This window comes from Apteryx mantelli, chromosome 17, assembly GCF_036417845.1.
Source record: "Apteryx mantelli isolate bAptMan1 chromosome 17, bAptMan1.hap1, whole genome shotgun sequence".
NCBI lineage: Eukaryota > Metazoa > Chordata > Aves > Apterygiformes > Apterygidae > Apteryx > Apteryx mantelli.
In genome coordinates this window covers 13,273,955-13,297,980 of record NC_089994.1, presented here as the reverse complement: position 1 = coordinate 13,297,980, position 24,026 = coordinate 13,273,955, and the positions used below count along the sequence as shown (strand labels likewise).

Genomic DNA, 24,026 nt, shown 5'->3' with positions numbered 1-24,026 from the left:
GGACCTTGTCTCGCTATTTGCAGAGGGTGCCAGCAGCCAAGATCTTTCTCTGCAGTGCAGTTCTGACAATGTTGAATTCTTTCTTTAATGGTATAGTGGTTAATTCAAATTCTTAGTTCTTAGTTGCTTATATTGTGCCTTATAATACATGGATATAATTTCAGCTGCCCTCAGGAGAAGTTTTATGTCTCTGATATTTGACTTTGAAACACAAGAGAAGTTTTCTTTATTGTTGTAATCCAATGCTGGCAACAACTTTCTTGTTTTTGATACCATTCTGATTATGCAGTCCTTCTGTTTATTGCTAGAGTCTTTCTTGATGTTTTTCCACTTGTCATAATGTCATGCGATTATTTTCATTCCATATTTCTCCTCTTAAATCCTTGAAGCATCATAATCTGTCCGTCATGTTAATCCGTTTTATTTGTTGAAGTCATTGTGTGTGAAGCCAGATTTATATCTCTCAATGCATTTGTGTGGTGAGAGTCAATGTCAGCAAATTGTTTTTTTGGTTATCTCAGCAGTAAAGCTAGTAGGAACAATTGAAGGGACACAATCAACATAAATACAGTGAATTAAAAAAATATGGGGACATGATCAAGTTTTTCATCTGACCCCTAGTTTTCCATGCATTTTGTCTTGAGGTTTTATGACGCTTAAGAGCATTTGCCTTTTCCTTCTGTGATCAAGCTTGGTCTAAATTCCAAACCAATCAATATTTCTCTATTTACTTTCACAGGCTTTGCATCAGGCTCTATTTGCCTGCTCAGGGTAAATAGTTATAGTGTACAAGATACTGTTAAATTATCAAAATAAGCCCAGAAAATTAAAGAAAAGTACTTTCTTGTTAGATATTCAAATTAATTCAATGGCTCTTGAAAACTGCAGTAGATAGAAGAGTTCCAAACAGAAATGCCTTTAAGCTGAGGCTGTCCTTCTAAGCCTATGTTTGTCAGTTGCCCATAGACTTGAATTACCAATAGCTTTTGCACCAGTGTAATGATCTTTGTTATAATTGCATGAATGCATAAGAATTGCATTCCTTACCGACATAATTATATTAGAGCCCTTCATTTGAATGCAGTAGTATTATTTTATAGTTTTTCTCTTCAGTTCCTGTCAGAAAAGACTGGGTTTAGTGGTACTGTATCCGCTTAAATTGTATGGTTAAATGATTCAGCGTTTACATGTACAGAAGTCCTTGGTGAGAAGTGATTGTATAATAGCTTTAAAGGCCACTGAGCAACATCTCTGATCTGTGGTATATTGAGAGATATGAACTGGTTAATTCATTACTGATTGTGTTTATTCATTGTTTTGCTTGTTTTCTTTTGTTGTTCCACCCAGCTCTAAGAATCCACAACTTCACTGTGCTTCCTTCCCATAACTCTACCTTTGTATATACCAATGACTCTGCCTACTCTAACTTCTCTGCAACTGTAGGTGAGGATTTACATATTTTCTTTTGTTCTGCATTTGTCAAGCTTGGATGGTTCTTATGCACTGGATTCAAAGTTAAAACTGGGTTTTGGTTCAAGTGGTCATGTGGTAAAGTTCTGTTTATGCTTACGTTGATGTAAATCAAAAAGCACTCCTGCAACATTATTTGAATTACTCTTAATTACTGGGATAGGCATCCTAATGCTCAGCATTCCATGGATGGATGGTCACCAGAAGCCCTCCAAAACTTAAAATATTTGTATTAAGTTAAACGAAATGGACATTTTGGAGGAATATATAGGAACAAAAAAGCTGACTTTTTTCAAGGTTAAAAGGAAAAACCATTTCACCAATTTATAGCCCTTTTTAAGGGACCCATTAGGAAAGACAAACGCAACCAATTTTGCAAAGCCTGTAAGATCTCTTCAATCATGACATCTTTGATTAACATACAGAAAAAACAGACACAAATCTCATAGAGGTATGCTCTTTTAATGACTTTTTAAAAATGTCAACATGAGCCAGGAGATAAAAGGAAGAACAGAAAATGATAACTCCCCAGGCAGAAACACAGCAGATTGGAAACTTGTTATGACTAAACCAGCATAAGCTCAGAGTAATTTACTTGAAGTCACTAGGAGTTACTGTATAAGTGCAGCTGCAAACAAAATCTGACCTGTTGTTCACCTTAGTTAGGTATCAGCTCACATCTAGTTTTTGGAAAATCTGACCTAATGAGAAGGATGAAAATGTTAGAACTGTTGTTTGGGCTGCTCAGATACTAGAAGGTTTATATTAGAAGACTAAAACCACTATTTTTCTACTCTCTAACTGTAAAAGCATGTTGGCAAATCTGAACTCTATTAATAATGAACTTCAAATGACCCTAATTCTTTTCAGTCTTCAATTATCTGCTTTATAGGCCATTTGCATAGCTCTCACATAATAAGATACATTCAGTATGAACATTAAAGAGTGACATCAATGGCAAAGGAAAGGAAATGCTATGGAAACAGGAATGCATTACCTTATGGGATTTGTTCTGACTCAATTAATTCAGAGTTTACATGACTCAGAGAATTTAGAAATGTTTGCTTCAGTCCATAATACTTATTCTCTCAAAGTTTTTAAAGAAGCTAAACTTTATCTGTCAATTAGAGATAGATCTTGACTTCTTGCTCAAAGGGAAGGAAAGATACCTGAAAACCGCCCAATATTTGCAGTGAGATTTGGGATGAACCGAGAAAATATTTGGACATAAATTCACTGAATACACTGTGCTGTTCCTGTTTCCTCGAGTGGTTTACCCTATGGATGGGCTAGCACCATGACTGCTGTCTGCTTTCTCTCTGTGATCCTGCTGGTGGTCTACGGCTTGAAGATGAGATTCCCTTTCACACAGGACCCTGCTGCATAAGGGGGGATGCACCACCTTGAGGCAGCAACAATAGTATTCGTTATTACTGCTCTAGATAGAGGGTTTTGCCATGGCACTGCCCGTATGGGCTATTGCCATGATTTGTGCTGCGTTCTGTTGTGCAAAGAGGTTTCTGTTAAGTCAGGTGGGTACCTAGAGATAAACGCAGAGAAAAGCCCCTTATGTCACAACCTTCACTATGCACATATCTTAGACTATTCGCATAGTTGCCTGATTTCCCATGTGACATCATTACAATTTCAAATATCAAGCAGAACCTAGCAGGCAATTTCTGTACTTCAGAGCAGGCAAAGACTATGTTCTCCTTGCTGGTGTTGCCCTTGGAAGAGCTCTTACCTAACACTGTTTTTCAGAAGAAGGTATAGAGGAGAGTCCTAAAACCATGGTCCTGAATCCTTGCAGAACCCCTGTCACAAACAACAGTATTAACATTGGTGTCCTGGATGAAAATCCGAACTGGAGAATTACATTCTATCTGCTCAGAAATGAAGTTAAATTGTGGGTCCTGTAGAATACAGACTTTCTTACTCTAATAATTTTTTTGATTGTGATTTCTTATTGCCTTCAGTGCTAGAGATCCCTCCCCCCTTTTATTTTTCTGCCGTAGGGTAAATGAATTGAACTTCTCACTGTGTTAGCACTCAGCTAGAGCATTGACTTGCAGATCTTGGGGAGGTTTTCTACAGTAAAACAAGTGTCTTGTGTTGGTGTGAGTGTGTGTTTTTCTCTCTTTTTTTTTAATTGGTAGGGCTCATGTGCCTTAGTTACTAGGAGACAAATGAACTTTTTTAGGAGTGAACACAATAGAAAATCACAATCAGAAATCACAAGACAATTAGTCATTACATGTTAGACAAAGAAATAGCCTTTCCAAATGATAATGATGACATACCAATGGATGTCTAAAAAGGACATTAGTGCCTCTTAAATACGGCTGGTCAAATATATTTCACTGAAATATTTTTTTAATGAAAAGTGGCCTTGGTCATTTTTGAAAGGGAATGTGGAAAACTTTGTGGGGGGAAAAAATCTATTCTGTTATATTTTTTTGATGGATTGAAGAATTTCTTGACCATCTCTAATTCTTAATAATAAGACAAATACCTATATGAAGTGTCCTGTATAATGAATTCTGGAAAGTGTAAAGTTTATTCAGACTATTTTGAAATAATGTTTTTTTGGCTGTATTGCTTCAGCTGAACAGTTTTAGTGAAGCAAGAATCTGGTGAGGCATGCAATTATGATTTTTACAAACTTGAAATGTAAGAACTATAATCTGTATGGTTCCTTTAAAAAAAACAAACAAAGGGCCCCCCTGTAGTTGGGACCAGATAAACATATGAAGTGTATGAGTGTTAAAGTAATGTTTCCATGAAGTTTTAATTGATATATATCTTAAAAATTATTTTGCTTCTCCTTCTTTAGATATTGTAGAAGGAATGGTGAACAAAGGAATTTACGTCACTGAAAAGAAAGGGGTTACCTTTCTGTTCTTCGGAAGCTACCAAAATTCTTGCATTAGTAACCCAGAAGTTTGTGGACCTGAAGGTCAGTCAACTCAAACATTACTATTTGCTTTTATTATGCTGTTTAGTTATGTCATTAAATAATATATCATCATTGCTTTCCTAATGGGAACGAGCTCTTTAAAATTCTAACTTTTGGCGCTTCTCTTTATTGACTTTTAAGACAATTGAGTGCTGATTGCTGAAAAGTTATTCTTTTCTAACTGCAATTTGAATTAGGACTAATAACCAGCTACTCAAATCAGTGATCTAATATGTAATTAGTATAAACAAAAACAGAAACAAGCTTACAGTGTCCAGTATCTTTCCTGTGACACAAAGATTAATTCCTACAAGAACTGCAGTGTGACAAACAGATAAGCTGTCCTATAGGTTTCAAATTTAGGAGACTAGGTTTTCCAGTGTGACCTCTTAGCAGGAATGTTTTTTCAGGCTTACCTTTGGAGATAACAAAATTTTTACACTTCTGGTGTCTGGGAATCCATTTGTGCCACTAGTTTGAATCTTTTCCCTCTATTTCTCTTCCTTTTCTTCCTCTTGGGCAAAGATCACAAAATAACAGGTGTAATAAGGGTGCCCAGGTTTGGCAATATGTTAACTTAGAGAACATGATTAAAACTCTGTGACCGAACAAAATAGTCACTAGCAGAAAACAGTCACTAGTGAAACTTAAAATTCATTAAAAGTAGAAGAATCAGTGGAAACTTGTGGCTCTCTATACATAACCTCCAGCAGTCCCTGAGCCTAAGTAGTACTGTTAATATTGAATTTTCTTTCTTTTGTTGATTTAGGCTATCTTTTAAACTGGTAACATTACATGAAATAGGATTTATTTTGAGCTGCTGTAGTAAGAGCTGTGTCTTAACATTTTAAAGTAGGAAAAAACTCATATAGCAGATGGTATACAGGTACTACCTGAGAGTATTAGAAAAGGTAATTGAGTATCCTACTGCAGGCATATTTTCTTATACATAACATATCTTCTAATATTTTTTCCATACCACTGGGAAATAAAAATCATAAGTACTAATATTTCTACAGCTACAGTATAACATAATAATCAGAATAAATTATTTTTATAGTACCAGAGCTCTTCCAATACCTCACAAACAAGAACATTAAAACTATAAAACACTGAAATGTTCAGCAGATAAAATGTGAAGAGAAGAAATCATAAACAATGGATACTAAATCACTATAGCAAGTTTAAAAAAAAAAAAATCCCCCCTCCCCCTGCCAAAAAAAGTTTTCCTTTTTCTCTGAATCAAATGAAACCTGTGGCAATGGTAAGCTATAATTTTACCTAAGCCTATGTGTGCTTAAACATATCTTGATGTTCATTGGTTGCATTTGTGTGGATTTGGTGTTAAGTAGAGTTAAGCAGGGAATATCTTCTGGGGTTGTCTTGGGATCTTTCCAGATGATTACAATCTAAATCTTTGTGAAACAAAAATCCCCAATAGTGTGGTTTTTTTCCTAGCCTAAATTTAATAAAGGTTCAGCACTGTTATTTTGACTTGAGAAAATAAAGTCTTTTTTTTTTTTAATGTTGAAACATTCCTTCAGCCCCTCACCCCCACCTCTTTCGCAGGTTAGTTTTAAATAATGGTTTTCTCTGAGTAGTTTTGGACTAATTAAATTGGTATTTTTAGCCAAAACAAGTATTTGTGAAAGATGCAAGTAAAGCTCTTTTTTTTTATCATTAGTTTGAACACAGTAGAAATTAGTTAATACATATGAAACTGAAATAAAAAGACAGCAGCCCTCTGCAGGACAGAATTTCATAAAGCTATATATTGGGCTGGATTTGCTACAATTAAAGTCATCTTCAGATTAGCCTCATGAAATATTCTCTCATCAGGATGTAGAGATTCTGCATATTGGTAAACATTTGTAGTAGTATTTTAACAGTGTATACAGTCACTACTACACTATAGTATGGTGCTTCTCAGTTGAAATGTAGTTATATTTACAGTATTCTTCAGTGATAGTGTGTTACTAGTGGGTAGAAGGAAGACAGTGAGACTTGACTGGTACAAGACCAAGGAAGTCTGTGTTGGAGCAGGTGACTGATATGAACTTTGCAGGTTCCAGAGGAAACCTGCTTGACTGGCTTTCCTGCTGTCCCCATGCTTCCTTCCTGCTTGAGCCTTTCAGCATAATAAGAAGTTTCTTCAAGGTTTGATTTCGTACCACTTCATGAAATTAGTGAAGCATCATAAGCCAGAGTTAAGATGGAAGAAATATATAAAAGCAGAACTTACCTGCTTTAGGTTAATGTGGGAATCTAGTCAGAAAAGATGTAATTTATGTTTGACCAAAAATAACTTTTTATATTTTATCAAGCTGTCTGGGAAAAATTACTTTTCTAAACTCCAGTGGAATTATTGTATGACTTAACAGTGAGTTTTACTTTTAGGTTCACCACTTCATGAAGTGATGAAATCCATGTAAAGAGGATTTAGGTCTGTAATTCTTTCTGGTGGCTGTTACAGTAGCTACAGGATGATCCAATAGGATAGACATTAGTCAAAGACAATGGAAACCAGTTCCATCACAGATATGTTGTATAACTTAATCTTTTCATCTACATCATTTAAACTTCAACTGCCAGTCTATAAAGAGGAGATAACAGCACTCCTCTACCTTACAGGAGTGTTGTGAAGATACAGGGAAAAAGATTGTGAAACACTTTGATAGAAGAACCACTTGAATAGGCCTAATACATGAACGTAGCCTTGGTGGCCCTTTTAGCAGGGCCATGAAGGACAGTATGTAGAGACAAGGGAAATGCATGGCTTTCTGGAAGAAGAGTTGGATCAATGTTTCAACCTATTATTGGTGTTCTAGAGAAGCCAAAGCACGAACACAGAGTAACAGTGCAATACCTTCATCAGCAAGCATTTACAACAGATCTCAAATTCTTGAGTTGGGTGTTCACAGCATTTATAACTTTCAACCCATATGCATCAACATCTGGTAAACTCTGACTGTTCGTATACTGATTGATGTCTATGAGGCTAATGATAGTTAATTAGCATTTCCTTGGTGATTATTTTATCATGTATAAGGTATTTTGGAAATGGTGTATAGGTATGACAGTGCCCAGTTTGTACTGAGGATAAACAAAGATCGCTTAGACAAGAAGATAGTATGTAGCTAAATACTTATTCTTCAATAATATAAACTTTAACATTTCTGCTAAGTTAATATGACAAAAAATATGTGCGAATAGTATAAAAAACTGTTCAGAGTAGTGAGGGAAAATATTTCTGACTAGTGAGCTGTCTGAGGCATTTCTATCTAATCATAAAATTACAAAACGTAAGTTATGTTTTTGACAAGAAATGTACATAATAGTTTGAGGGCTTCATTAACTTGAGCTGGGCTACCTGGTAGCAAATTGGAAAAGTTCATACTGCCTGGACAGCCTGCAAATACTACTGACAGGCATCCAGACAAATATTTTGACTACATGTCAAAAGAGCATGGTCAGCCGGTTAAGAGAAGTGATTATTACCCTCATTCAGCATTCAGGAGACTGTATCTAAGTATTATGTCCACCTTTTGCTCTCCTCGCCTCTGTACAAAAGAGATGCTGACTAACTGGAGTGAGTCCAGAAGAGACCCACTGAGCTGACAAGGGGGTTGGACCATACTACATAGGAGAGGAGGCTTAGGCTTTTCTCTTTGTCATGAAGGGAATGCTAAGGGCTCTCTTCAACTACTGGAAGGGTGGTTATAGAGGAAAACGGAGCCAAACAATCTTGGAGGTATACAGTGAAAGCGTGAGAAGCAACAGAGACAAGTGGTAATAAAGGGAATTCTGTATAGATCTAAGAAAAAAAAATCCTTTATGATGAGGGCGGCTAAACATTGGGACAGTTTGCACAGAGAGGTGGTGAAATCTTCATCCTTGGTGATGTTAAACTTGGCTGAACCCTGTGCAACCTGATTTAACTCTGAGGTTGGCCCTGCTTTGAGCAGGAAGTTAGACTAGATTATCTCCAGGGGTCTTTCCAACTTAATTCTATGATTCTATGACATAAAACCTCTTCCACTTCTGTACTCTTTTGTAAGCATTTTCTCAACCTGCACTGAACTTGGGTTTTGTTCTTAGCACTTTGTGTTATAAATTCTGAGATGAACATTTTTAGGAACAGTTTAGTTCTAGCCACTTTCTTTGTAATTGCATTTGACTGCAGAGCTCCTTTACAGCAGAGACAGTGTGAACTTGTGAAGTGGGAGGAACATTTGATTTGATACTTACATTTCAGTCAAGCATTTTGAGGTAACCTTTATTAAAGAAATAAGCAATCTTTAGAGAAATCATGTTTGTTCACTGATGTATGATGTGAAGATCTCTTCAGGCTTACCATAAAATAGTAAAACTTATAGTGAATTTGACAGGATTACTTGTAAACAAAGTAATCATGTGCAAGGACTGCACTCACACTTCGGAAGGGATTCTTTGACTTTTATCAGAATTTTGACTGTGGCTTTGTATGTGTAGGTATCCCTTGCTTTTACATTGATTCTTTGCTTTCAGCATTTATTGTATCACTGAAGTGTGAAAACACGGGTGATAACATGCTTTTAAGAATTAAAGTATAATCGGCAATGGATGCAACTCAGTAAGCACAGGCATGCTGGCAGCCAGGCAGCTTGGAAGCACTGAATGTGCTGTTTCTTGTTCTGCAGGCATTTGGTGAATGTTGAAGAAAGATGTAGGTGCTGGGGGAGGAAATGAGGTTGTGTTTTGAAATAGATAAAGATCATAGGAGGAAAGGTGATCACAGGAAGGCGAGACTATTGCAGTGCTAAAGAGAGTGGAGAGAGAAAGAATTAAAGGGAATGGAAGGGTGAATCTGGCGGGGGGGAAAGACTTAATTTTTGGTACTCAAGGAACTTCATTTTCAACTGAGAGAAGCTACTTGGGAAGTAGTGGGTATTACTATGTGCTGGCTATGTGACAGTGTGATGCAAAACCAAGGAATAGATGTTTATTTGGTTTAAACTGTTAGAGCATTGTTGATTCAAAAAATGCTGTCCTTGTGTATGCTAGCAGATGATCTGTCCTCAAAAGCATTTCCACTGTCTGTATTCTACAGTACTGGAAGCTTTTATTTGCACTAGTTTGTTTGTTTTATTTTCATTTAAAATCCCCTCACTTGCTTCCATCAGGAGTAACGTTTTCCTTTTTCTGGAAGACTCAAGACCAGCAAGCTAGGTTTCCCTCTGCCTCTGGTGGACAAGTAATTTCCAGTGGTTTCAAAATCTGTTCAAATGAAGGCGAAGGCTCCGTAGAATTTTACACCCGTGGAAATGCAATGATGAAGTGGAGAGCAAGCTTTAGTCCGCCAGGTAAAGGTCACCCTTTCTTCATTCATTTCTTTGTTATATTTTACTTTATTCTTGCAGAGAGATATAATGTTAAGAACACAACTTCAGGAAAGAGAAGTAGACTTGGGGGCGGGGGAAGGGGAGGAGAAGAAAAAGATGCAGCTCTGTGCCTAAGAGCTCTCTTGATGTGGGGAGAGGGAAAGTATGAATTGATGCCATTCAGTAAATATCCTTGGATCTGTACTCCAGGTGTTCCTCAAATAGAGTTCTTATTGACATCGATAGATTAATGGGCACTTACATGGAAACAGCGGAGTGAGGAATGCACGTAAATCCCTAAGAGTTCTCAGTATGTTCTAAAACTGGATGTGTGTGTTGCTATAGTGCCTCCCAAATTTAGAGTTCATTTAATAACTATCTTGCTATGTGTTCAGTGGTTTGGTCATTTAATTATCTGTTAAGTATCAAGTTTTGTATGCTTTGCGTGGTATTAATAAACACTTTTTGAATAGAAAATATCTTCCTGCTTTTATCTTTGATCTAAACTGTATATTGTTGGGAAGTGGTATTACCTGATGACTGGAGCAAATTCTTGGATTCTGATAATGCCACTGGCAATCACTAAATCTTCTCTTAATTTAACTACCTTTAAATTGGGAAAATAGGACTGACTTTCATCATAGTAACAGAGTTATACAGCTTAATAAATCCAGTTTAAAAATGACATTTTAAGATAAAAGCTGTTAAATGGTAAGAATAATTTGCATATTTGTGAATTATTCTAAGTAAGAATGAGTATTATGTTTTGGACCTCTGAACTATGACAAAAACAGACAACTTTTAGTTAATCTATTTGCCTGTTGTCCAGTTCTTGCAGTCTTTATGCAGCTCTTGTTGAATGGAGAGTTTTGAGTCAGTATTGAAGAGACTTCAAATCTGGGCTAATAGTACCTAGCAAGCATAATTTATGCAACTTCAGTGAGCCCAAATAAGAGTTCAGACAAAAGCTAACAGGCATTCTGCTGAAATATGGACTTTCCCGTGTGTATAAAGATTAATATACGTGACACAAATGTTCCATAACTGTTAGCACTTTCCATATAGCTCTACATCATTGCAAAATTTAGCAAAAACTTAGTGAATAGGAAAGAATCTAAATGGAATTGATTCATGGATTTTGCTGTGACTATCAATATTTTGCAGGTCCTTATTGGACACACATTCTCTTCACTTGGAAATCAAGAGAAGGATTGAAAGTCTATGTCAATGGAACTCTAAACACAACTGATCCAAATGGGAAAGTTTTCTATGATTATGGAGACCCCAGTGCAAATCTACTGACTGGGACAGAGGGGGATCAAACTAAGCGCTATGTGAATGGGGCATTTGATGAATTCATTATATGGGAAAGGGCACTCACCCCCAATGAAATTGAGCAGTACTTTACAGCCGCTATTGGTGAGTATATGCACTGTTGTCATAAGTCTTCTGTAAAGATGCTGACTTAATATTTAGCCTGTGGGATTTTTTTTGCTACTGTTTTCCAACTTTCAGCTACTGAATATACTTTTTGGGAGGCTGACAAAAATGCAGGTATAAATGCCACTGAAACTTTCAACTCTGTGTGTGCTTTTCACCTTTAGTTCTCCTTTAAAATGTCACCAAAAGTTAACAAAACCAGAAGTATCTAGCCATTGTTAGATCCCCTAGGATCAAGAGAAGAGAAGCAATAATTAGACTTGGGGTAGAATGGTATTAGGGAATACTGATAGCAGATTTTTAACTTGCATGCTAGTTGTTGTGTAACTTAGAGCCAACTCAGCCTCTTAGTGTGTTCCCATAAGATGTGGATAATAATGCTCATCTTCCAGTTCCTGGAAGGATGAAGACTTAATTCATGTATGCTTGTGAACTATAAGGAAGATATTAGCTGAAATATAATGTAAAAGTGACACAATTGAAATTTCAACAAAGATGTCACACTTGCAAGACAATGGCAGGTAAACTCCATTAGCCCTTCTATGGATCATTATTAGAAACCTTTCACTACAAGAAAGGCTCTGTTGCTATAAAGTGCTTGTGTGTGAGTAGCAATTAGAAAAGATCCATGTCTGAACTAAAGCTATGGAGCATCTTGACCATTTGGCTTCACTGGCAGTTTCACTGCTTTCTTGTGTGTTTACTAGGCTGTTGAGACCTGAAGCAGTGGGAACCACTTTCACAACAGAAACTCTTTGAGTAATACAACTTTTGATGAAACCATCAAAATGAGAATGCATGCATTTGACTTCCAGTTTTGATTACAGCAATGCAGTTTATTTAGGATTGAATCCACTGAAAAAACCTCCAGCTGGTATATAATGGAGCAATCTATTTGCTTTGCAACACAAATCACAGTAGTCACCTTCAAAAATTTTGCATTTTAAAAAATGATTCTTATGTCTTCAGGCAATCTGGTTCAGAGACTATTCATTTAATACCAAAAATAGTATAAATTTTCTGTTCTGTGTTTGAACATCTTATTTAAAAAGAAAAAAGTTTTATTAACTTTAAAATGTTCAGGTCATGTTGGAAAAATTGCTATTGTATCTGGCTGTTGCATTTTCCACAGCAAACTAGGGTTACTATAACACTATCCAACCCAAAGCTACCATAAATCGCATTCCTTGATTTAATGTAACACAAGAAGAATGTTATGTTACTGAACTCAAGAGCAGTGGATTTTCAAATTGACCTGATCATCTATATATGTGCCCTGTTTCACTGTCAGAGAGGTATGACTTATATAAATATGAAAAGAACTACTACTTTAACCTCTTAAATTTTTGTGAATCCACAACAACCATCCTCTGACATCTTCCACTCTTCTAACCTCCTATCTTCATTCTAACAAATATTCAAAGCATCATGGAAAGCTTTTTCTATGAATGCAAATCCTGTTCTGAAGTTAAATTTGTAATTCTTCCCTCTATTACTTTGGTTTGGAAATCATGGAACAAGTTTGTGTCCACGTCTATTATGCATTAGGGCATTGCAGTCTTACTGGAGGTTATTGGGGTCAGAATATTTGGTTGCTGGACATTAAAGCTTGCAGCTGAGATTTTCAAAGACTTCAGAAAGAATTGGTTACTCAGATTCTGCTGAAGTCTAAATTTAGAGTGTTGTACAGAATTTTGCCTGTATTTTTTCTTTCCATCCCTGTTGTGCGGATTTTTTTTGAAAGCTGTATAGCAAGTTCTCTAAGTCTAGTTTATATATTGAGATGTTCCTATTGTGCTGTGAGATTTTGCGAGTTTACTGTAATTTGCATGACATTAGGTGATTTTTTTTTTCTTGTTAAAACCCTAGTTCACAGGTCCTCAGGGTTATCTGAAATTATCAGTTTTCAGTGCAAAATCTAAAATAAATTTCTAGCCTCTTTATTTAAAGCTTGATGTGTGTTTTCTGGAGGCTTAAAATTAGAATGCAAAGTGACTCCAGGTATATTATTTCTGTAAATTTTATGAAATTTAAACCAATACTTTAAGTGCTCAAGTGATTTTGAGCACTTGAGAAATGCGGAATATTGACTTTTGCTTTTTCTCTCAATGATATGGACTGATCAGTTTTTTTTTTTTTTTTTAATTTCTATCTTGACAGATGCAATTGGGACAGTCTTGGGAAGCAAGGAATATTACAGTAATAATCAACATAGTAAACCAAAGTCATCCTTGGTATCTGTTTATTGTCCCTGGAGGACTAAAATCAGGGATGAAGCTGGGCTACTGTGGTCTGAAATGAGAAACTTAATAGGACAGCTTCTTTATTAATAGAGTGAATGATCATGTTCCTTTTGGATCCATGAAAAAAAATGTGACCAATCTATGCCCCTCCTGTGTGAATTTGCCCAGGAGTGTGCTTTTTCAGCACATATAAATTCTTGGGAAGACGTAGATCAGAAGAAAATTTTATTTTGCTATCACAAATGACCCATAAATCCCCTTGCACAGAGAGGAATCAATATATTTAAAATGGAGCAAATGGAAACCATCCAAAATCGAGTTTATTCTTTTTTTTTTTTGTCTTGACAAATCACTTATGACATACTCATATGGTAATTTTCAATGGATATAGTTCTAGTGGGTGACATTTATTAGTAAAGCTAGATTGATTAATGGCAACCTTACTATTGCTTGAAATCAACTCAAATACCTACTAGAGACATTATCTATAATATGCTCAAATTACTAGTGGAGGCTGTATTTTGCCTGCTTGACCGCAGTACTTGCTTTATGCAAAACTAACGTGCCCCTAGGCTTTAATATGCCACCATTTCTATACGTGTTGGTCTTCTGTTTGAGGGTGGTGTCTTGTTTTCATTGCAAGCAGCAGAAGGATTTTCATTGGCTTTGAGTGTTTCTTAAAGATTTTTGCTGAAAGTCACTTTATGATTTTACCTTCATGTATGTGACCTTATTTAGCACTCAAGCAATTTAGACCCAAGACAAGTAATTATTTAGACAACGCTAGTGTCTGGAAGCCGTAGCTGAGCCCTGAGTCTCATTTTTATCCAGTGTCTGTATCCACAGTCCCTATTCTAAAGAGTTTATAGTCTAAACAGAGAACCTAGGACAGATGAATGAAATATAGGAAGGTCACAAGTGAAACTTTCAGAAGTGCCTATAGACTGTTTATGCTTCATAAGGCCTAGGGGATTTTGAAAAGTTTGTCCTAAATAGCTTACCCCAAAGTGTCTGTGACAGAGCTAGAGAAGGAAGTTGGATGTCAGATTTAATTATACAGTTGTCCCTTCTTTTAATAGAGGGATTTCCCGTGAATCGCAAATAACACTTAAATTCCTGTTTGCAAAGAAAGGTTTAACTAAGTGTTTAAGAGTTGGATTAGGTTGCAAAATTCAACTGCATGAAGATGAGGAAATAAAATTGAGAAGAACAGTAGAAGAAATTGTTTAAACAAGCCTATGCAGCTTCAGTACTGGAAATAAGTAAAATGCAAACAGCAAGTATAATACTTTTAGTCAGAACTGCTCCAACCTGCAATGGGAATACAGTTTTAGTGAACTTTTTCTTGTATGTATGCATGTATTAAAGCAGCCTTTATTTTCCCCAGGTGTACAAGTTGTGCTTTCTTCAACACTTCCATGGTCTATGATGACAACCACTACAAGGCCTGTGGTAGGACAGTCCTCAACTCCTTTCTGTAACATCAGAATGTGTATATATTACAAAGAGTTACAGATCCTCCACAGTTTAGTTTTTGTTAATTTTAGTACCCTGATTATAAAGATTTTCAGATATGCATAGGAAGCATTTTCAGCCACTAAGTGAAGATGGGTGAATTACAAAATCCTTAATAAAAGAGTAGAACTGAACTAGGACAGATACAGGGAATTCACTGTTAAAGAAAAATCTGTTTTTCATAAATAAAAATGAAAAACAAAACAAATTTCTGAAATATTTCAGTGTCTCCTGTAGGTATAGGAGGACATTCAAAAATGTGGATATTCTTCCTCTTGTTTCTTTTGAAATTAGAAAAAACAGTTATCAAAATAACAAAACTGTTTTCATCTGTTTAGAAAATGTTAAATGAAAGAGTTAAATAAAAACGTGCAGTCTATGTACAGTTAGTCAACCTATGTGCAATTAGCTGTTGCAATTTATTTTCACTTGCTTGGTATCTGCAGTGTCAAAGTTCTATTAGTTGTTGTCTTGTTAAGAGACTTTCAGGAAACCATGGCTGATATGACCTGAATTTCTGATGAAAAAAGCCATGTGTGTCTGATTGATTACCTTATCTATTTGTTCATCTGCTTTCCTTTTTCCCTTGGTTTACCTAGTCTCCTCTGCGTAATCCCAGTGGTCATACTAGGCTGTGTTCTATCCAGTGAGGAGAGAAAGGGCTGGGTTAGGAACCTGCTTTTTTGGCTTCAGGGCCAGAGAACTACATAGTTAAAAACTGTCATTTAACTCCCTCGGGGCTAAAAACATAAATAATGACTGCCTATAAGTTCTGATGAGATATCTCTCTCTCCTGCAGCTGTCTACAAATGCCTATCAACCCATCATAACTAATCTGACTGAGGAAAGAAGAAAGTCCCACTCTCCAGATACTATGCTGAACTACCTAGGAAATATATCATTCAGCTTGCCCAACAAATCCTTGTCGGAAAATACTGCTCTGCACCTGACTGAGGTATATTTCTTTCAGATCTGTGTGTGAAGCCAGATGACCCTGAACTTGCTCCAGAAGCTGAAACATAGAATGCAGCTTTGAAAGTTTTTGCTGATTGCAAAATATACATATGAAAAAACCTAGAGCTATTTTAATAAGTATCAGAACGTGAGCTTCAACCACAGAAAATGGCCTAAAGGTCTGGGGATATTATTTAATACTTAAATTCTAAACATTTGGAACTGTGACTGCAGATTAAAAATAATTATGTAGTTAAGCAGACAACAGCAAAGGAAAAATAATTTCTTATGAAGTTTTCAGCTGAAAGTGTATCCAATGAATGATATGCATTCCTGGAAAAACTTTAGCATTTCTTTGTATGGCCCAGCTGATCTAAAGTGCAGCTGAGTTTGACAGTCCTCTGTGAGGCATAGGACTTAAAGACGTTTTAATCACAGCAGTGACAGCAGCAAAATGGAGGCATATTACAAATAGTTAATATGGGTGCAGGAAGCAGTCTAGTCGTGGCTGTATTGGACCTCAGCCTGGGCTAACTGCCCATGTATGTGCTTATTAGCTAATATCTTTGAGTTCCACACTACTGCAGTAGGCTGCTACTGGTACTGAAGCAAGTTAGTTTAAATCACAGTGGAGGGTTAAAATGTTATCAATTACTGCTGTCTGCCCAACCTTTTGTTAATGTTTATTGCTCCCATAGTGAACACAGGCTAAGTTGTGCCTGTCCAGCAGTTTCTCTTTTGCAAAGTCATGTATTATGCTTGCTGAACTCTGAAATGGCTGAGGCATAGGCACATACTCTGCTCTGCCAGCTCTGCGTTGAAGGTGGTAACCTGTGGGAGAGGGACTGTTTGTGACATTAGCGTCTTTAGCTTTTGTGAATTAACGCCCTTGTTTTATGCTATGGCTATGCTGCAATCACAGCAGGTACTCCTGTGGAAGACGTATCGCAGATCTCCACTGAACTTGGTTCATTGCGAGATCAGCTCCAAAGCTTGACTGAGTAATTCATTCTCATTTAAGTTAATTCACAAAGAAAAAAATGAAGAAAAAAGCTTTCTGCAGTCTGAACTGAGGACAAAGGGTCACTTTCTGCTAATATAAAGTTAGCCTTCTGTAAAATGATGGGCAGCTAATTCCCTGATTTCAGCAGGCTAGAAAGCTGCTATTACAGTAATCAGCTCTGGCCTCACCAGTGATTGTTTCTCTTAGTGTGTGGGTAATACAAGGGTGACAAGGATTATTTATTTAGACAAACAATATAAATAAATGTTTTGAAAAATACATGGGCAGCAATTGCTAGTTTATATTAAAGGCTTAGCATTTGCAAACTCTAAAGCTTGAATCTTATGGATCAGTTTAATATGGAGCAAAAACCCTTCTAAAAAGCTTTATATGTTGTTTCCTTTATTTCACTGAAAATTGTGTGTGGGATCTCATTTGAAAATGGGATATCATCCTGTCAGATATCATACCTGTTTTCCACATCATTGTAGTTGCCATTTTGTTGCTCATTCATGCTATCTGATGCTGCTTTGTGTGGCATGAAAGTGATGTGCAGACAGAAACACGGGACATGATTAGCAAGGCTATTTTGGGAAATAAACACAAGAGTCCTGATCATGCATACAGAATCTGTCATTTGTCTGACTGATGGTTTGGCTTTGTATTGTCTGCAGCTAATTCCCTGAAAGGCAGGAACTGAGCGTCATTGCTTTTTTCTCTAGTTATCTCTGTCCTGCTTGTCATATGCCTCACAGCACAAAAAAATTTTGATTTTAAGTGCTGTACAATAAACTTTCTGATTACTGACACATATTTATAATGAATTACTTCTGACAAATTTTATTTGTGTTTTCTGTTATAATTCTGTTCTGCTCAGTAGGTCTAGTCCTCCTACTTTCCCTCCCTTCCTAGTGGTCTACCATATCCTCTTTGGGGTAATTCTGGAGACATCCTGTGGCTTGGAAAGAGATCCTTCCTAAATACTCTGGACGACTCGGGATGGGTCTCAGGTTTAGCATAACTTTCATGCATGCCCGGTGGAATTCCACACTGAAGGGGGCAGCACAGACTCTGTAGCCCCTAAGGGTAAAGCTCATATAATAAAGCTTTAGTGCTGCCCCATATGTCATGGCTTGCAAAAATGTCCTCGGAAAACACCATTGCTGCTTTCTTCTACATTTCTCAGTGGGACTTTCCTGTAACCATGTTGATGCTTTTAAGACAGAGAGGCATTGAAGCAGGAGACAGATTTCACTTTTAAGACCCAGGTCCTTGTTTTGGCCTATCATACAGTGCTGGTGAGAGTTATGTAAGTGCCTTGCCTCAAGCTGGGAGTAGTCCTATTGTTTAGGCAGGGAACGGAGCGACCTGGCTTTTGACCCTGGTTTTGTCGTAGCCTGCTGTGTGATTTGGGTGGCAGTCACCTTCTGTGCTCCAGTTTCCCCTCCTCCTATTTGTCTTCATCAGCAAGACTTCTTAGGACAGGGACTGCACTGTGCTGAGTGCTTGAACAGTGCCCACTGTGACAGATCCTGACCTCAAAAACAACCTCGAAGTGCAGAAGTTAAGTAGATAATCAAATTGAACAGGAAATGGCTCCCAGAAATATACCCAGTGCTGTTGCAATGCCTCTTTACTTAATAAGGCTAAGCGTTAGTGTTACATGAGTTTCAATAGCTTCACTTTCTCTTTGTTCCAGTGTTGTCACCTCAGCTGTAGTGTAACCATTGCATTTTGGGAGTCTCACAGGGGTGTTATTTTTATTAAACAAACTATTACTTTAAAATGTCACTATACAAAATATGATTAGAGAGCTGGCAGGTAGGGGATGAATCTGTGACTTGCATGAAAACAGGTCTGTCATCTTAAAATAAATTGAAGGAAATCCTAGCAGAGGTCTGCCTTACGTGCTTACCCAGAGATGTAGCTGATGAATAAGTAATCGAATAATATGATTTTATTTATCTTCTAGGCTTTTTTAAAAGCTGTTGATGACTTTCTTTTATTGCCCGCCTGGACTGATAAATCAAAGGTAAGACAAATAGCTTAGGTTTGTAGGTTATTTCAGGTGCATATTTTCTTATGGATACTAATGAAATTGGTTGCCTCTATTATTCTTCATGTCAGAACTTCTTGGCAGTTTGACTTGTTTGTTTTCTCATAGGTCGCTTTCATATTTTAATTAAAAATCCATAGACAAAAAAATAATTTTCTTTTATAGTGGTTTTGAGCCTTAGAATAAGAGAACTTCTATGATTTCTATGAGTTCTACTCCAAATTTAGCTTTTCATGAATTTGAGAAACACCAGATATTTTAAAATTTTTATTTGTTTTGAAGGTTCACTTTTTTCAATGTATATGAAATATATGACAGTGTTTACTTGGCTTAGAGGACTTCAACTTTGAGAGGGGGAAGTGACTTTTATCACTTTTCTCTTCTGGTCTCCTGTCAGCCCTTTTGGAGTGCAAAGAAATACTAACAGGAGCAATTCAAGAATTTCCTGACATCTTTTGAAGTTTGGATCTTAAGGGAGCAAAGTTTTCAGAACAGAGAGCTCTTATAATGAGAGAAAGGGACAGGCTAAAGTAAATTGAGCTCTTACTGAACCCTAAAAGGCTTTGAAGAAAGACAAATGTCTGATGGATTTAAGTTCTTAGCCTAAAATCTGTGATCATTTCTCATGCAAATGAATATTCAAACAGATTCCTTTTCCATTAAGCCATGCGTTCACTCAGATTTTTATGCATCAAGTTTCAGCCTGGAGGGTTGCTTTCCAGTGGGCATATAAACACTTTGAATATAGCTTTATGCCAGGGAGCACTGACATGTTTTAATAAAGATGAAACAAATGCCAAACTACAGTATGTATAAACTTATGTTCTGATGAAGATCTGATACTAGTCTGGCATCAGGGTGGGGTGGTTTTTTTCAGTCTTTATATATTGCCAGAATAATCTATTAAGTTCTTGGCCTCGTTGTGCTGAATCCTGAATATACTTGTCAAATACTGATGGGAGCAGAGAGTCATTTGGAGACATACTGTGAAACAATTTTATGACATTGGGCTCTGTGCAGCGTCAATTCATGTAACTTTTTATTCACTATATGTGGAGAAGATTGTGGAGAAACATATTTGACTGGACAGTCAAATGATGAATCAAACAGGAATTTATCATGGCACCTTGTCATTTTGTGCTATGAACTTCAGTTTCTTTTGTTATAGAGCCTTCTTTTTTCCCCACCCCCCCCAGACCGCTCCCATATTTGGAGGTTTAATTGAAACTATTGACTGTGTGATGGTGCACGTGGCACGCCATCTAGGAGAAAACTCGTTGCCTGTAACCGTTGAGGGCACATCACCTGTGGCAGGTAGGATTTAGCAGAAATATTCTCTCTTCCTCTGGACTGGAATATGTCTGGGTATTAGATATACTTCTGTGCTTGTAGCTGTGCCCCCCCCCCCCTTTGCCAACATGGAGGAGGAAATCAAAATAAATTATTTTCTCTTTTAAACACAAAATGTTGTATCAGTTGCAGAAAGGTGGCTATACAGTTAGTCCAGAGTTATTCAGCTCTGACAGCACAGTCAGGTTCCTTGAGGTTATTTGGGGAGGGGTTTAGAATATGAATTCTGTGAAATTAGTCCAATAGTGTATAAGCAATTAAAGTATTTCCTAGAGCTCTTATGTGGTGCTTCGAAGTTGCAAATGTCTGGATACTACAAAGCTTTAATCTGAGGACAGGAGTTTGCAAATAATAAGAGAAGTTTAGACCTTTTAGGAGGACTCTTTCTCTTACTACTGTCTAGCCTGCTAGCGCCCTAATTTCATCTGTGTCTTTGGATGCTACAGGTAGTAAAGGTAACTGATCTGTTCTGGCATTCTGTTCTGCCTCATCGAGATCTATGTAATCAGGCAAATAACCTGAGGAGTCATCAGTTCCATTAATCACCTCACAAAGTCTCCCTAAGCTGTCTTAGACACTGGCATTCTCAAATGGAACACTAAAAGTCTAAAATAATGCCTTCAGATGTCAGCGGAAAGGAGAGGGTGCACACGATGAAGTGATCCATGCTATATTAACACTCTACATGCTACTTTCTCCCGCAAAAAAAAAAAACAGATATAAAGACTGTTTTATACTTGCGAAATTTAATCCATTTTCTGCGAACAGCTGCGGCTTTAAAGTCAAAACTTGCAATAGCTACTAGAAGAGTTGACTCTAGTCATATAGTCAAGTAGGTTCTAATGGTTATTGATTTTCTTACTTTTTTTGGGGGGGGGTTGTCACACAGATTACTCCTTGGCCAAAATGTATCCTCAGACTCTGAATTTGTCCCACTATCGCTTTCCATCTCAAGGCCAGAGTTATATTTCCATCCCCAGTGAAGCTTTTCACAAAACAGGTAAGGAAAAATTTAATGGGAGGGGCAGAATTATGTAAACAGGGTATCCAGAAATCATTCTGCTTTTGGTTTGCCTTATTTTTCATAGTAACTGATTTAATCACTGTCAGTTATGTTGACTTGAAACAGAAACAATTTCCCTGTCATATTAATGAATGATTAATGCAATATTCTTCTAATTGCAGTATTCTTGCAATAATGCAAGTAATGTTCCAGATTACTTGAAGAGTACTTCAAATTACTTAAATTTAACTGGAATAATACAGTTTGGCCACACAGACTGTAGACACTTAATCTGGACATCCTTCTACATCAGGGAAGCCATAATTTCATAAGTTATTTTTAGTCATCTGAACTGCTATTTTTAAGAAATTCCAAGGTATCAGATCAGGTATCAGTTATACATCATGCAAAACATGTCGTAAGGTTTTATGGGATTAAACCATAAAATGAAAGATTTAAGTAGCAGCAGCTACAGAAACAGAATAAAGATGTAAGCTACAGTTAAGGGAGAAAGGCAGAACTCAATATTGAAATCCATATCTAAGCTAAAATTTTAATAATCCCCAAATCTGGTTGTATGGCAAAAATCTGAAGTTTTAGTCAAGATTTAAAAATTACAGTATGTTTGAAGTTAATTATCTATGTTGTAATTAAGGATCAAAGGGAGCATATTTACAAAAACACCTACCTGCTGCATAACTTACCTGGAGACCTTTCTCCTAGTCACCTCTGTTGAAGGAAGGTTGGTCTTTTTTCATAAAGTTAGCTGCAGGTAGTCTGCATTGGAAATACTCCAATATTTACTGAACTATCTACCTGATTTGTGATGACGGCTTTGTTTCTTTGCCCTGGCAGGGCCTTTGGCAGGGTGGGTGCCTCTGGCAGGGCACTGTGGGTGCTCTGAGACTTGAATAACTATTATTGCAAACCAACCTGTAATGCCAAAAATAGGATGTGAAAGGACTTTTTCCCTTCCCACTTATAAAGTCTTCTCACCATGCAGATTTTTTTTTCTTAATACAGAACTTTATCATGCTTGGTATCTTGAAATGATCCAGCCTGTTAGATACTTAACTCTTCTGGAGAGTTAGAAACCAACTAAAGCTCACTTCTGAGCAAGTTTAACCTTCAGGCCACATTTTAACACTGTACAAGTGTACTAACTTAAAAATTTATTATTTCACCTTAAGTAGTTGGCATTATAAATATTGGAAGCCAGAAAACGGGGACAATAATAAAGGACATCTGTGTGGCTGACAAAATATGCATCTGTCTCTCCACTCAGATGCTGGAGAACTTGAAATGCATACAGCAAGCATACATTTACTGCCAGCTTACAAAACTCAGACATGGGCAACCAATTTGTCATGTGGCCATTTCTAGTGATGTGGTTCTTGTGGGAGCTTTATAATTGACAACTGATTGCTTTAACAACTTACTCATTTTGAAAGTATAGTGGAACAGGGTAGGCATCTTTCTATTTTACATTTGATGTTTCCTGTGCTGTCCTGCAGGCTGTTCATACCTTTTCATTTATTTAATAGAGTAATCAGAACTCTGCTAAAGTAAAGATATGATAGTTTACAGAAGTCAAGGCTCTTAATTAACAGGGAGTTTAAAGTCTAGGAGAGAAATGTCTCTTGGAACTGTTGCTCTAAGGAATAACCTCTGTTGCCTTTTTTACAGCTTGGGTAACCATTGTTGGCCTGCTTTACCATAACATGCACTATTTCTTTCATAATATCAACCCTATGGATACCAAGTAAGTATCTTGGAACTCTCCCACTGTAACAGTTTATTACCTTAGTGATATACCGTTATAACAGTCATGTCTTTATCAACTGTAAATAAATTACGAGCCATAATCCTGATTCTGCAATGCTAAGGACATTTAGTCATTAACTAGAGAGGGATTAAGACTTATATTAGATGTTTTATTTTATGCTGCAGTAAAATAGATTCCCGTAGCAGTGTTTGTCTTTCCTTGTCTCCTATTTCCATTCATTAGACTGGATATTAGAATTTCATAATTCTAATCTTTGTCTCATAAGACCCAAATTATATCTTTTCTCCTGACATGCATAAAGATAATATTTGCACTTAAATGAAACAGGAAAACATAACATCCCTCCTAAGAAAAGCTTTGAATCCTAATCCTATAAGCCTGTAAGATAATTTTACAACAATAAACCATGCAATACTTCAAAGACCTTTTGCTTTATATGCTGTTACCAATGAAATCATTAGCAGGTAAGATAAAGTAAACTAAGAGCTGTATACCTCTCAGCAAGACAGTTCCCCAGGGAGTTTTGCAAGGCCATTCATGTAAATCATTACACTTTTATTTTAAGCTAGTATTAATTTATCTTTTTATTTGATCTCTGCTAAGGGATGTGGATAAGGTTACACTGGTTCTCAGTCTTATCCAATCTGTGGCTTTTTGTCGTGTTTTGTGTGACAGTAGAAAAAAAAATGCAGCGTCTTAATTCCCATGTATTTTAGGGATCGCCTTCCATGTATCTGTATGTAAAGAAAGAAAGGTCATGATAACCCTGGAATATATTTATGAACTCCAGGGTAAGATTCCTGGTTTATGACCAGTCTGATCACACTGAGATAATGATACAACTGTTACTAAACAGCATTTTCAAATCAAGTAGAAAGTTGTACTGTTTT

General features: G+C 36.7%; 1 protein-coding gene across 2 annotated transcripts in view; it reads left to right on the top strand.

Moving 5' to 3' along the window:
- The window catches only part of ADGRD1 (adhesion G protein-coupled receptor D1), a 169,354-nt gene that overhangs the window by 7,084 nt on the left and 138,244 nt on the right, over window positions 1–24,026 (top strand). For both annotated transcript variants that reach the window (XM_067306966.1, XM_013949192.2), the window contains exons 4-13: window positions 1,348–1,443; window positions 4,304–4,426; window positions 9,589–9,768; window positions 10,951–11,205; window positions 14,857–14,921; window positions 15,784–15,939; window positions 18,914–18,973; window positions 20,194–20,311; window positions 21,237–21,347; window positions 23,037–23,112. In XM_067306966.1, the coding sequence (XP_067163067.1) occupies window positions 1,348–1,443; window positions 4,304–4,426; window positions 9,589–9,768; window positions 10,951–11,205; window positions 14,857–14,921; window positions 15,784–15,939; window positions 18,914–18,973; window positions 20,194–20,311; window positions 21,237–21,347; window positions 23,037–23,112 (1,240 nt within the window). The remainder of the gene's footprint in view (window positions 1–1,347; window positions 1,444–4,303; window positions 4,427–9,588; window positions 9,769–10,950; window positions 11,206–14,856; window positions 14,922–15,783; window positions 15,940–18,913; window positions 18,974–20,193; window positions 20,312–21,236; window positions 21,348–23,036; window positions 23,113–24,026) is intronic.